Source organism: Chionomys nivalis, chromosome 15, assembly GCF_950005125.1.
Source record: "Chionomys nivalis chromosome 15, mChiNiv1.1, whole genome shotgun sequence".
Classification (NCBI taxonomy): domain Eukaryota; kingdom Metazoa; phylum Chordata; class Mammalia; order Rodentia; family Cricetidae; genus Chionomys; species Chionomys nivalis.
The window spans coordinates 45192339-45206885 of NC_080100.1; the positions used below are offsets into that span (position 1 = coordinate 45192339).

The window sequence follows — 14547 nt, forward strand, 5'->3', positions numbered from 1 at the left end:
TCTTTTGCTGTTGTTTTAGTGGAATTGCAGATCTGCCTGCTGAGGGAGAAGGAAATCTGACATGGGGCCACCTGGACATTTTCTCCATTTCCCTCCATCCCAGGTTCCTGTTGGTGGACAGCTGTGCAGCCATCTTTCTAGAACATGGCATTTAGCAAATGACTCAGGCACCCTCAGATCCTTAATTTGGAAAATCCTGAACACTGAGTGCTAAAGAAATGTAAAAATGGGACCAGAGTGAGGCATGGTAGTTCATGCCTGTAGCCCCAGAGTTTGGGAGGGTGAGGCAGGATGATTATTACAACATTAAAGCCAGTTTATTTCTATAAATGGAGTTATTTACAGTCTACCAGAGATTCAATATGAGACATTATCTGAAAATAAACAAAAGAAACAAATGAAAATATTTTGTAGGTTGGGAAGATCGATCAGCAGAAAAGGTACTTGCTGCCAAGCCTGATGACCTCAATCCCACAGATCCATATGGTGGAAGGAAGCAGCCAATTCTCCCACTTTCCCCTGAACTTCGCATATGTGCTGTGGCACATGGATGACACCCCAAATACCGTATACACGTAGACAAATAAATAAGTTTACATATTTTAAAGTTGTACTTCAGAGTTTTCATCTCTTTTTCATTTCTCTGTTAAGAATTCCTGCTGTGTCAGGGCAGTGTGCAAACACAGAGACATCAGGGTGCTGATGCTGAACGTGAAATATGGAGAAGAGAAAACTGATCCAGAGAGGGCCAGGAACTTGCCCAGGTCATCTGCTCTCCAGTCAGCTGCAGAAGCTGAGCACACGCCCACCGTGGCCTGAGCACTAGATCACTGTGTCACTGCCTGTTTAATTGGTGTGGCTGGGATTATGGATTAAGAGGCCAGTTTGGGTAGGAATTTGTATCCTTCTCTAATTTCTGAAACTCCTTCATCTTTTCCAGTTAAATTGATTCAGAACTCTCCAAATCTTCATGTTTTCCGTCTGAAAGATACTTTCTTTTCGGATTTTGAGTCTCTCATGACTGCGCTTGCTTCCTGCAAGAAACTCAGAGAGATTGAGTTTTCTGGACGATGCTTTGAAACCATGCCATTTGGTAAGAACTATACAGTGCTGACTTCAGATACTCCTGTGTACAAAGTCATTAAATACTCTAGAGTTCAGATGCAACTGATGTCACAGAAACCGTGACAGCACTGACTTCAGTAAGGCTTTCCAGCAGTGAAGTGATCTGTGTCTACAATGTAAACATTCCCTGTGCCTAGTCATAGTAATTCAATTGGAATATCATATCACCTTCATCACTTTGAGATACTCTTATTTCCACAGTGTTCTTCCATGTCACAGGAAACGTATCTAAACTAATTAAATTTATTTTCCCTTTCCTAGTCACTATCTTGCCAAAGTTTGTTTCACTGAAGATATTAAATCTTACATGTCAACAATTTCCAGATAAGGAAATATCAGAAAAGTTTGGTAAGTTTATAAAAGTGTTTCTTAATGTGTTCTTTATCCTCCTCTCCTTGTCCTTCTTCAGTGAGCCCACGACAAAGTGAGCTCTGTCCCTTGACATCCACAGCAGCTGGGTCCAGGTCCTCTGCTGATGTAAGCACTAGAAGGTGCTCCACTCTGTGGTATAAAATGGTGCAGTGTTTGCTCATGACCCCACATGTCCTCTATATATTTTAACCATCTCTCGACTGCTTACAGTGCCTAATGCCATGTAAATGCTATGTAAATAGGTGTTACTCTGTGTTGTTCTGGGAATAATGGTGAGGGGGAAATGTCTTTCTGAACACATTGGCACAGACACGATTTTTCAAAATTGAATCAGTGGTTGGTGAAATCTGCTGATACAGAGGGTCAGCTGTACCAGCCATGCTGGTCCTTAGGAGGACACCATAGTGATGTTCAGTATCATCCCCAGATGCCGTCACTGTGGGTCCCACACATGTCATGTCAAGTCCAAGAACCAAAGTTAGATTCCTGGGGCTCACATGGTAGAAGGAGAGAAGCAGCCCCTGTAAGTTGTCATTTGACCCCACAATGCTCTGTGACATGTGGGTGCCCATCCACCAAACACAAACCTGACATAAGTAAATGAACATAAACAGAAAAGGGACGGGGAGGATGAGCACCCCAGGGAAAGGCCACACCCCAGGGAGCACCAGACCCAGTCAGGAGGCAAGTGTCCAGATTCCTGTGCCAGTCTGAGAGCCGTCCCCATCTCATGAAGGTATGTCCTCCTTTTTAAAATTCATTGCCTTGTGTGGGCTGGAGAGACGGCTCAGTGGTTAAGAGCACTTAAGAGCACTGACTGAAATTCCAGAGGATCTGGGGATTCAATTCCCAGCACCCACATAACATTTCACAACTGTCTGTATCTCTAGGTCCAGGGCCCCAACACCTCACAGGGGCATACATACAGGCAAAACACCAATGCACATGAGATAAAAATAAAAGAAATACATTTATTAACCAACCAGGCAGTCGTGGTGAATGCCTTTAATCCCAGTATTTGAGAGGCAATGGTAGGTGAATCTCTGTGAGTTTCAGGCCAGCCTGGTCTACAAAGAGAGTTCCAGGCTACCCAGGGCTACCCAGAGTCGGGGAAAGCCAAAGATTAATCTGGAATATTGCTTCATGAAAGTCTTCTAATTAGTTTCTGTGAGGCGACAGGAGTAGAGACTCAGTGACCACGTGAACTACAGAGTTTATGCTAAGGAGGATTGGATGAGGGGTGGAAGCTGTCAGAGTAGTGGACCATGCTCTAGTGAGGAGGGTGAATGTCCTCAGAGTGATGGAGGAGGCAGATGGCAGGGAACAGGCTGAAGGCGCTGTGCAGCTAGGAGAGTGACCTGCAGTGGACGCCACAATTAAGAAGGGAGAGCAGAAAAGGGGAGACAGCCTGAACTTGTGCTGAGAGACAGGTTAGGGAGGATGGAGGAGCCAGCTGCAGAGAGGCAGGAACAGCTGTGTGCTGACCCCTTCTCTTTTCCGTGGAGAGGAAGTGCCCAGGAGGGTGGGGCTCCTCGGCTGCAGATGTCCAGGTCATAGCTGCTCACGGTGGGACAGCTGCTGAGGATGGCTTTGTGGTGTCTCCCACAGCCCAGGCTCTGGGCTCTCTCAGGAACCTGGAGGAACTGCTCCTTCCCACTGGGGATGGGATCCAGCAAGTGGCCAGACTGATTGTCCGGCAGTGTCTGCGGCTTCAGTGTCTCCGAGTTCTTGCCTTTCACCACACCTTGGATGACGACAGTGTGATGGAAATCGGTGAGTTTCCCCCTGGGGAAAGGGTTTCCCCTGTGTGGAAGCAGTGGCATCATTTGAGCTGTCTGCTGCAAACATCTAGGATGGGAAAGTCTTCCAAACTGTTCCTCATGTCCACAACCAGTGTTTCCTCTCGTGTCCTCCAGCCTCAGGTTCACCCTGGTCGAACTGGCAAGGTCGACAACCTCTCTTTTTTGAGGGGGTATAGAAGCCATCCACCTGTGGTTTACTTTCCTAGTGCTCGGAATTGTACTCAGTGACACACACACACACACACACACACACACACACGACCAATGAATTTGTGTTCTGACACCTGGTGTTTCAGACACCTGGCAGATCCTCTGTTGGTCAACTGAATATTAACAATATAAATGAAGTGCAACACGCTGGAGCGTAGAACTGGATCAATTTTCCTGTCCACATTGCTGAAAATGTTATCCAAGTCACTGTAGATCAGCCCGATGCTGACACAGACCTGCACCTGTGCCCAGGCTCCCTGTCCGTGTTCATTGTCCACTGCGCCCTCCACTTCCTCCACAGATGACCCCTGCACTGCTCTCCTTCACCAGAGATTCATTTGCCACGAGACTTTTCATGTAAGAGGATCCTATGCCATAGGCGCTGTCTGTGTTGTCTGAAAATGTGTCTGTGTTTTATATTCATAGTAACACATGTGACCAGAGTACGTTTATTTCACTGTGTGTCATTACTCCATTATCTGACCATGTCTGCACTCTATGTGTCCATTCAATGGACACTTGAGTTGTTTCTAGTGTTGGTTTCTGTGGATGTTTCTAAGAACTTTCTCTTACAATGTAGGTGTTTAGTCATTTCTAGGGGTGGAATTTCTGAGTTACCTCACATAGATTACTTAAAACCAAACTTTTGGTTAGATGTATCACATGCTTGTGATTCAATACTTGGGAGGCTCAAGAATTTCCTGGTTCAAGGTTAGGCTGGGTTCCATGAGATGTTGAGCACAAACAAATAATCAAAGGAGCAAAGATCTCCATGGTGTTGTGTCCATTTTCTCCCTCCACAGAGGTCGCTTCACATTCTGGCTGCAGAAGGTGTTGTCCATTCCTTACATTAGACACTGATGATTCTTGCGGGTACGAAAACACAAAGCTTTAGTTGAGGAGTGTCTTTCAGATTGACCAGCACCTGAAAGAAAAAGACAGAATTAGGAGAAAGAAATTTTGCCCCTTTTTGATGTGGATTTCAGAAAGCGAGGTGACCCCACCAAACCTAATGGAGGCTTGGCTGGTAGGCACTGCTCTAGGAATTCTGGGAAGAAAAGCTCGTTATCTTAAGGTGACCCCATCCTCCTAAGTGTGGTCTCCTGGCCAGGTCCCTTACCTGCCCCACACGATTAACCCTCAAAGGAGGAGCTAAGAGCATTCTCCACTTGAGGTAGCTTCCACTCCTTCTGTCATAGTTAATCCCAGAGTGTGTGTCTAAGTCTCCACCTGTGGGGCTGGAGGTTCAGCGCAGCAGTACTCATTTAGATTGTGTGAGGTCATGAGTTCAATCCCAACTACCACAAAAAGTCATTTAATCAACCAATCAGTTAATCAATTAAACTCTGCTACCTTGTCTACCTTCCTTATAGTTCTAGTTTGTCTTTCTGTCTCCAAGCTGGGTGCACAGCACATGCAGAGCTGTGAGATCTTCCTGGTAGACCAGCCCTTTACTTGTGATGGCGACTCCTGCCTTACTCCCACTTCCTGTATATTAGCATGGGTGTCCTGCATCCTTTTCATGTCTTTCTACTTCCTTTTACTTTTCCCTATCTAGGCCTGACCATTTAAGGTATGTTTCCCGTACAGTTAGGTGGTTAGATTTTGAAAATCCAGTCCAGGCAGAAAGCAGTATTGTATTAGTTCAGTCCCAGCACTGGAGAGGAAGGCAGATCTCTGTGTGTTCCCAGGAATCATGGTAACACTAATAATAAAAGCCCAGAGACAGATATTCGGGTTCTAACTGAAGATCAGAAAATCAAAGATTCTAGCCACTGGCTTTTACTTCTACCTCAGAACAAAATGGGTGGTCCTGTCTCCATGAATCCTAGACAGAGACTGAGCCTGAGACCTGTCTCCTCCCATCTCACATTCCTCTCTAGTCCTGGGATTAAAGGCATGTACCACTGCCACCAGCCTCTATGGCTAACTAGTGTGCTGCTGGGATTAAAGGTGTGTGCCACTACTGCCTGGCCTGTATGACTGACTAGTCGTCTGCTTTGCCCTCTAATCTTCAGGCAAGCTTTATTCATTAAAACACAAATAATATACCACTATATTTCCACTTTTGTCTGAAATAGAAAAGAAGGCTATAATTAATATAAGAAAAAGTATATACAAGAATTATAAAAACTTTATATAATAGATAGGCAATAAATATATCAACAATGTCTAGTCCATTTTCATTTGATAAATTGAGAGAAAATACTTCATATGTATCCTATCTTGATAAGTCTAAAAGTTTGTACCTAATTCACTTTCTATTCAAATTTACATCATCGAATTATCTTTTATGTCTCTTAATCTTTTACACCTCTCTGGTGAGATTGTTTTCTGAGTCTGTTAAGCAAGGAAAACTTTAATTATCTAGTCTTCAACTACCTCAGAGACCTGAAAAGGAAATACTATTGACTGAGTAAGCAGGAAGTGCAAGCAAGCGACTTCCAAAAAAATGTGAGAAATGATAGAAACAGATGGCTGCCTGGACAGTCACCCAGAGTTCCTCTGCAGTGTTGGGGCATCCATCTTTGGCCTACAGGCATAGACTATTCAACAGACTTTTCTATGAAGCAGGATATTCTGAAGGGCTGTCTAGCCTTGTCTTGATAATATTTGGCTATCATTCTCTTTTGTGCCCTGCTTGCATAGTTAGGACAGCATACCCTCAGCTAGTCAAGGTAAGGGCGCTTTCTTGCCCAGTGACCTACTTTGGCACTAAGAAAGTAAACTCTAGGGGCTGGAGAGCTGGCTCAGTGGTTAAGAGCACTGGCTGTTCTTCCAGAAGATCTGAGTTCAATTCCCAGCAACCACATGGTGACTCACAACCATCTATGGTGATATCTGATGCCCTCTTCTGGCCTGCAGGTGTCCATGCAGATACAACACCATATACATAAATAAAAAATAAATACTTAAAAAAAAGAAAGAAAGTAAACTCCATAGCTGGGTGGTGGTGGTGCACGCCTTTAATTCTAGGAGGCAGAAACAGGCGAATGAATCTCTGTGAGTTCAAGGCCAGCCTGATCTACAAGAGCTGGTTCCAGGACACACTTTCAAAGCTATAGAGAAACCTTGTCTCAACAAACAGAAAACAAACAATCAAAAAAAGATAAAGTAAACTCCATGTGGAATTTCTTTGATGCCCATCATCTTCTCTGAAGTACATTGGTGCTGCCGGGAACAGCATAATCATAAAAAAAGTCTTTGTTATTAGAACAGTGTAAATGCCATAATCTGTAGATCTTTGAAGTGTTTGAAGATGACCTCTCTATCTAAAACATATTTTTGTTTGACCTTGAAAGCTTACCTAATGTGACTACAAGTTAAATTGTAATAGGCAATTACCTACTAAACTACATCTCCTTATTATCCTAAGCAGTTGGTAATAATAATTTTCAAGGACTAGAAATTTGTATCACATTGTTAAATGACTTGTATATGTACAATACCTTGGACAAGAATAGAAATGTATGTATAGTTCTAACAACTATAATACTATATTACTATACTACATCTATACTACAACTATCAATGTATGTATGTTCTAACAAAATTAATCTCAAATTGGTTTCAGTATATATGGCACCTACATCACCTGGAACTGCGATTGGGCAAGGGTCTGGGGATTAAAAAACACACAGAGACATGGGTCACTCCTGAAACAAGAATGCCAATTTTATTGTGTCCCAGGGCAGCTTATAGTGCTCTCCTTGACTAATGGCCATGTGTCCCAGGGCAGTTTATTGACTAATGGCCATGCCCTAGCTCCCAGGATTTTTCAGCAGCAAGCCCACCAAAAACCATCTCCCAGTTATCAGGAACTCATGAGGGTCTCTTGCTCAGAGCAGCTGCAAGCACAGGAAAACAAGTTGTTTACTCCAGCAGGCAAGGGATCATAGAAAGTTCAGGGTCTTAGGGCCCATAGCCCCCGACAAATATACAAAATTTATATATAGTCTACAAAAGTACGAGCCAATGTAAACATTTAAAACTAGTAGTTGCTTTTAAGAGTAGATTCAATAATGTACCTTTTTATTTTATATCCACATCTTCCCTTTTTTCTTTTTAGAGTAGATTCAATAGCCTACTTGTTTATTCTATCATAACTATATCCACTTTTTCTCTTTAAAGCAAGAACTTTGAATCTAATTTCCTTTTTTTCAGCTTTTTTTTCTGACCTTTACCAATAACAACTTGTAACCAATTCCCCTAAACAATGACAAATATCCATAACCTAGTAAAAGACCAAAAAACTACCCACACCACCTCTTGGGAATTTGGGCATGGTGTTTTTTATTTACTTCCTGCTGTCTGGGGGCAATGGCATCTTTAGGGGATCCTGAAAAGAAAAATTTGGAAGTCCTGGAAGAGATAGTTTATCATTTGTTGTCCAGTCCCTGCATAATGGGAAAGTGCAGGGTGTCTCAAGTCTTGGCTAGAGTAGTGTGTGAGGCTGGATCATCTCAGCTAGCCACCTTGAAATTGTTCTGAGCAGTTTGTAGTTCAAAGCCGATCTTTAGGTGGTGTTTTTCAACTTAGCGGTGTTATCATAGTCCTGGAGGAATCATCGTTGTGGGGTCCCATCCTCATTTGGAGACTTCAAAGGTCCCTGTTAGGTGTGGTCATGGTTCACTGCAGAAAACTGATAGAGACTCAGATCTGAAGTCATGCAGAGGAAGCTAAATGAAGCCTTTTTCTAGAATTAGTTAGTCCTCTACATAACTGTTAACATCATGACAAAAACTTTAAATACCTATATGCTAATCTTATAAATATTGAGATAGTATTTATGCCTAAAAAAAGCTGTTAAAAATTCAAAATAAACCAAAATATTATGAGATTAGTGGCAATAAAATAGTTCTTAAAATTTTTTCTGTCCCATATTAACAACCTGATTTACACAGCAAGTTCTAGGATGTCCAAGGCAGCATAGTGAGACCCTGTCTGAAATGAAAACAAAATAATTTAGCCTGGCATGCAAGTGATTATGTCTGGAATCCCAGTTCTGGGGAGGCTGAGGAAAAAGACCAAGAGTTCAAAGTCACCCTGGCTGCAAGACACCCTTTGTAAAAATTAACCACTGGGGGAGGGTGTGTGTATGTGTGTGTGTTGGACTTAAGACCTTTTCATAAAAGCTGCATTTTTCTCTCCTTAGGATTTGTACAACATTAAGCCGGGCAGTGGAGGTACACACCTTTAATCCCAGCACTCGGGAGACAGAGGCAGGCAGATCTTTGTGAGTTTGAGGCCAGCCTGGTCTACAAGAGCTAGTTCCAGGACAGGTTCCAAAGCTACAGAGAAACCCTGTCTTGAAAAAACAAACAAACAAACAAACAAACAAACATATTTTCACAACATTGGATTTTATAGCTTCTTTCATCACTGTTTAATATAAATTGCTATTTTTTAAAGATTTATTTTATTTATTATGTATACAGTGTTCTGTCTGTCTGTATGCTTGCTGGCCAGAAGAGGGCATCAGACCTCATTACAGATGGCTGTGAGCCACCATGCGGTTGCTGGGAATTGAACTCAGGACCTCTGGAAGAACAGTCAGTGCTCTTAACTCTGAGACATCTCTCCAGCCCCTAAATTGCTATTTTTTAAAATCTTTTTTCCAGTATGTTATGTCAAAACCTTTGTAGCAATTGAATCTCACATAGATTTGGGAATCGATAATTCCTTTCCCTCCCAGAACCCAGCACTGGTTGCCTGACACACATGGTAGGAAGTCAATAAGTATCTGTTAACCTAATATGAAACACTTAATTTTTGGAGCTGGACATATGGCTCAGCAGTTAAGAGCTCACAGCCACCTGTAACTCCAGCTCCAGGGATCTGTCGCCTCTGAGGACAATAGGCATGTTCGTGGTGCCCTTAACATGGGCTACAGGCAAAATATCCATAAACATAAAATTAGAAATTATTTTTGAGACAGATTTTTCTATGTAACTTTGGCTATCCTGGTACTCTCTTTGTAGACTAGGCTAACCTTGAACTCACAGAGATCTGCTTGCTTCTGCCTCCTGAGTGCTGGGATTAAACGTATACACTACCATCCCTAGAGATAATTTTTTAAAAAAAATCCCTACCTTAATAAGACTCTTAAAACCATTATTTATTTGTTTGCTTGTTTGTTTCCCTATTGAGACAGGAGGGAGGGAGGGAAAGAGAGAGAGAGAGAAAGAGAAAGAGAGAGAGAGAGAGAGAGAGAGAGAGAGAGAGAGAGAGAGAGAGAATGTGCTGTGGCAGGTATATAGAGGTCAGATTTCTTGGTTCTCTTCTCCAATGTGGGTTCTACGGATCAAACTCAGGTCATCAGTTTACCTAGAAGGTGCTTTACCTGCTGACCATCTCACTGTGGCAATGGTGTCCATCTTTTGGGGGACAGCTGACAGGTTACTCCTGGACAGTGTTTAAATTCACAGCTAGGAGACAGCACTTACATACCATAGAATCAGATAAGTGTACAGTGCAATATGGAGAATAAAGGAAACCAGGGGACAACAGGCCATGGATGGGGGCGGCCCGAGCTTTCCTCTAGTCCTTCTGGAAGAGTCTTCATTCAGGGAGTGGGGAATAACTCCTGACTACCACAGAAGACACAATGGAAACACTTTCTCAGGGCCTATGTCTTCAAATCAAGCTCCCACATGATTCTGGGTGAAATCTTTCCTAACCTTCCCTTATTAGGGGGAAGTGGGTTGCAGCTGGACTAGATCTTCACTCCAGAGGCTCAGGTTCATGGCGACTGAGAACTCACCATGTGTCTGGTTCCATTTCCTTCAGAGCTCGTGCTCTCAGTAACCAGGGAGTCCCTTCTGGGCATTGGTGGAAGGCATGGAAGTAGCCAGTGAGAAGACAGCTTTTAGGACTGTCAGCTTCCCTGCTCTGCGAAAGGGAGACACTGTCGGCACAGTTTCTCAGTCCCCTATGCTGTGACCTGTTCCACAGCCGTGCCCTGCCCTGCCTATGTCCTCTGTGAGACCAGAAGAGAAGCCCGCACTGCCCTGCCCTATGTCCTCTGTGAGACCAGAAGAGAAGCCCGCACTGCCCTGACAGCCAAAGCTCTGTGCTCAGCTTCCCGAGCTCTGCTTCCTCCAAACTGCTTGTGGTTTGACCAGGCGGTTCCTTATCAACCAAGCGGCTCTTTAGTGCTGTCTAAGAACAGTCTCTAAGACATCGTGTTCAGAATGTCCCACTTTCGTCGTCGTGGTGTGGGAGTGGTACCAATAACGTGTCACCGTTATAGAAGTCCTTATGATTTTGTTTTCATGAACGTTTTGTTTTCCAGCCAAGGGAGCGACCAGCGGAGCTTTCCAGAAACTTGAGAACTTAAATCTTTCAATGAATCACAAAATCACAGAGGAAGGGTACAGAAATTTCTTTCAAACCCTGGACAACCTGCCAAACTTGAAAGTTCTGAGCATCTGCAGGAGTCTCCCAGAACGCATCCAAGTTCAGGCCACCACTGTCAAGGCTCTGAGTCAGTGTGTGTCCCGACTGCCCAGCCTCACCAGGCTGGAGATGCTCAGTTGGCTCCTGGATAAAGAGGATCTGAGGGTGATTAATGCTGTGAAGGAAAGGCACCCTCAGTCCAAACGCTTGATTGTCTTCTGGAAATGGGTAGTGCCCTTCTCTCCTGTCATCCAGAAGTAGAAGATGGAGCTGAAGGCTATTGGCAGTTCTAAATACCTAATTTCCTAATACATTTTACTCTTGTTGAGTATGGTGGTACTCATCTGATGTGGGATTCCTCTCTGTATGCTGTGAATATGTTTTATTACCATTGGTTAATAAAGAAGCTGCTTCCAGCCTATTGCAGTGCAGAATAGAACAAGGTGGGAACTCTAAGCAGAGATAGAGGAGAAAAGAAGGCAGAGTCAGAGAGACACCATGTAGCTGCAGAAGGAAACAGATGCCTGGGAACCTTACCAGGAAAATTACGGTCCCTGTAGTAAAATAAAAAATAATGGAAATGGGTTAATTTCAGATATAAGAGCCAGCTAGCAATATGCTTAAGTGAGTGGCCAAGAGTGCTGTAACTAATATAGTTTCTGTGTGATTATTTTGGGTCTGGGGTGGCCAGGAACGAACAAACAGCCTCTGCCTACATTCATTTTGTAGGAGACTGAGGTGGGAGAATCAAGAGGTTCAGGCCAGCCTTAGTTATACAGGAAGATCCTGTCTCAAATCCAAAGGCATAACTCTCATATTAAAGGATATTCATTAGCTGTGTAGGCTGATATTTTTTTAAAGCTTGCATACTCATCACTGAACATATGATGCACTATGATGCGCAGTCCTTGCATGGTCCTCCTGTCTATTGAAAGTCTGCAGGGCCCCACTAGCTATGGCAAGCAGACCTTGGCAATCCTTGTATGGTCCTCATATCTAAAGACAAGAGCTAGTCAAGTTCATTCCTAGAACCGTACATTGTCAAGGTCAACAGGAAAGGATGGGGAAAGGAACATTGATCTGTGTAAAAGTCACAACATAGATGGAGTATTTGATGGAGGTAAGAAATGGCCAGTTTAAGGATGAGTCAGTCCCACATATAATGAAGCACAAGTTGACTTTACCACAGGATGCAGATGACTCTTTTCAGAGATGCTATTGTCCTCTCAGGGCTTCTGTGCACTCACCAGCCTCAGTGTGGCCTTGCTTGCTCACACCATCTCTCACCCATGGCCAACGTGAGGAAGACATTGGACTTAGAGAAAACTGCGTTTGTTCCAGAGACTTTTGAGTGTTTTGCATGTACTGTAGTGGCCTTAAGTTTTTCTTTCTTTTTTCCTTTTGTTGTTTTGAGACAGGGTTTCACTATGTAACTTTCAGTGACATGGAACTGAATACATAGACCAGGTCTACCTGGAACTCACAGAACTCTGCCTGTCTTTGCTTCCTGAATATTGGGATTTTTAAAACAGTAGTTATAAATACATTAAGGATTTCATGGGTCTGTTAACTTGACTATGATAGTGATTTATCATTTCATGTTTATAAGAATCTCATGTCTATACTTGTATTGGTTCAACTTAAATATCATGTGCTTTTAATTTTTCTGTTATAGCTCAATAAGCCTGGACAAATATTATTTACAAATCGCTTTATATATTTTTAAAGCTTTGGTTATATCTGGGTAGTGATTTGGAAGTATTCTTACTTTTAATTCTACCAATTTCTGTGATATTATTATTTTACAATTCTCTGTGTTATTTTCATGCTTAAAATAAAAATTTGGGACTTGAGAGGTGGCTGGGTGGTTAAGAAGACTTGTTGTTTTCACAGAGGACTTATATTTGTCTCCCAGCTCTCCAGACAGCCTATCTCTATAGAAACAGCCCTAGATAGCCAATCTCTATAGGAACACGTATATTGTCTTGTTTATTATCTGATTTGACAGTTGATACGTTTGTAGTCAGAAATGTTTAGACATTACATCAGAGTCCAGTGAGAAAACAGAAATGGCAGGTCATTCTTTCCAGGTAGCAAGGTGAAGTAATGCTTGACAATAAGCTGTATAAGCAGTGTTTTCACTAACGAGATTGACAAATAAGTAATTAATAATTAATATTCTGTTATTTTACTTCATTGCTAGTAACTCTGATGGAGCTCACTACTGACCTCTAGGAACCACTTGTGTCATCTGCTCTTAGGGTATCACTCCTGGTTTCCTCCTCAGAGAGCTCCTATTCAGCCCTATGCTGTTTTTCTTCAATCTACTAGGAGAGTCTGAGTTCTCCTGACTCTGTGTAAGTGCACTTCCTGGAAGACCTCCTCAAGCTGAGTGGCTTTAAGTTCCATGCCTGCACTACCTCCTCTATCTCCAGCTCTAGTCCTGAACTCTACTATATAACCCTATTAGGCATTGCAGATTTCACATCTGCAAAGCTAACCCTAACCTTCCCCTTCACTGCAGTACTCTCATTGTGCACTTCCATCTTTGAAACTCCCTCTTGACTCCTCGAGTTGCTTAGGGAAACCCTTGAACTTGTCCTTAGCTTTTCTCTTTTTTAGCCCATATCTAAGCTAGTGACAAATCCTGGCAATTACTTGCAAAATAATCTGATCTATCTGGGCAGTGGTGTCTCACACCTTTAATTCCAGCCCTTGGGAGGCAGAGGCAAGTGTCCATTTGTGAATCAGAGGCCAGCCTGGTCTATGTGGTGAGCTTCACACTAGCCAAGACTACATAGCGAGACCCTGTCTCCAAAACAAACAAACACCCAGCAGATTCTATCTGGTTGACCTGCCTCCTTTTCTGAAAACAGTGGCGTATTTCACCATGCTGTCAAATGCTCCCACTGGAAGTCAGATCATGTTCTCCCTCTGCCTTACTATTCTTCACTGGATGCTCAGCTTAAAGTAAACGCTGTCAGCTCAACAGTGGGCTACATAAGGCCTGAGCCTTGACCTCCCTTTATGCTGTCTCCTTAAATTCTCCTCTTAGCCTGAATACACTGGCTTCCTTGTTCTTCCTGAATATTCCATATATATTCTTGTCCAATGATTTTTGTAGCGGTCCTCTCCCTTTCTTAGAAATTTCTCTGCTGGAGTTTTTGGGGTCGCTTATGTACACTATCATATCGTCTGCAAATAATGAAAGTTTAACTTCTTCCTTTCCAATTTGAATCCCTTTGATCCCCTTATGTTGTCTTATTGCTATTGCTAGAATTTCAAGCACTATATTAAAGAGGTATGGAGAGAGTGGACAACCTTGTCGTGTTCCTGATTTTAGTGGAATAGCTTTGAGTTTCTCTCCATTTAATTTGATGTTAGCTGACGGCTTGCTATAAATAGCTTTTATTATACTTAGGTACGACCTTTGTATTCCTAAATGAATGCTTTTGGGGACTGTGGTTGTAATTCAGTTTGCAGAGCATTCTCTCAGCATTCAGGAAGACCTCGGTGGGTTCCCTTTCCAGCACCCGAGAACTCTGTCTCAGCACTCAACAGGAAGAGGTCAAAGGTCAGTATTAGAGTTTGAGGCCAGTCTGGGATAGGAAAGATTCTGAAAATGCTTCCAAAACATTTT

At 42.9% G+C, this 14547-nt stretch overlaps 1 protein-coding gene across 2 annotated transcripts in view; it reads left to right on the forward strand.

Moving 5' to 3' along the window:
• Nucleotides 1-12320, forward strand: part of LOC130887247 (baculoviral IAP repeat-containing protein 1a-like) — a 45939-nt gene extending 33619 nt beyond the window's left edge. For both annotated transcript variants that reach the window (XM_057789550.1, XM_057789551.1), the window contains exons 11-14: nucleotides 941-1093; nucleotides 1387-1473; nucleotides 3106-3270; nucleotides 10804-12320. In XM_057789550.1, the coding sequence (XP_057645533.1) occupies nucleotides 941-1093; nucleotides 1387-1473; nucleotides 3106-3270; nucleotides 10804-11168 (770 nt within the window). In that variant the 3' untranslated portion in view covers nucleotides 11169-12320. The remainder of the gene's footprint in view (nucleotides 1-940; nucleotides 1094-1386; nucleotides 1474-3105; nucleotides 3271-10803) is intronic.
• The last annotated feature ends 2227 nt before the right edge of the window (nucleotides 12321-14547 follow it).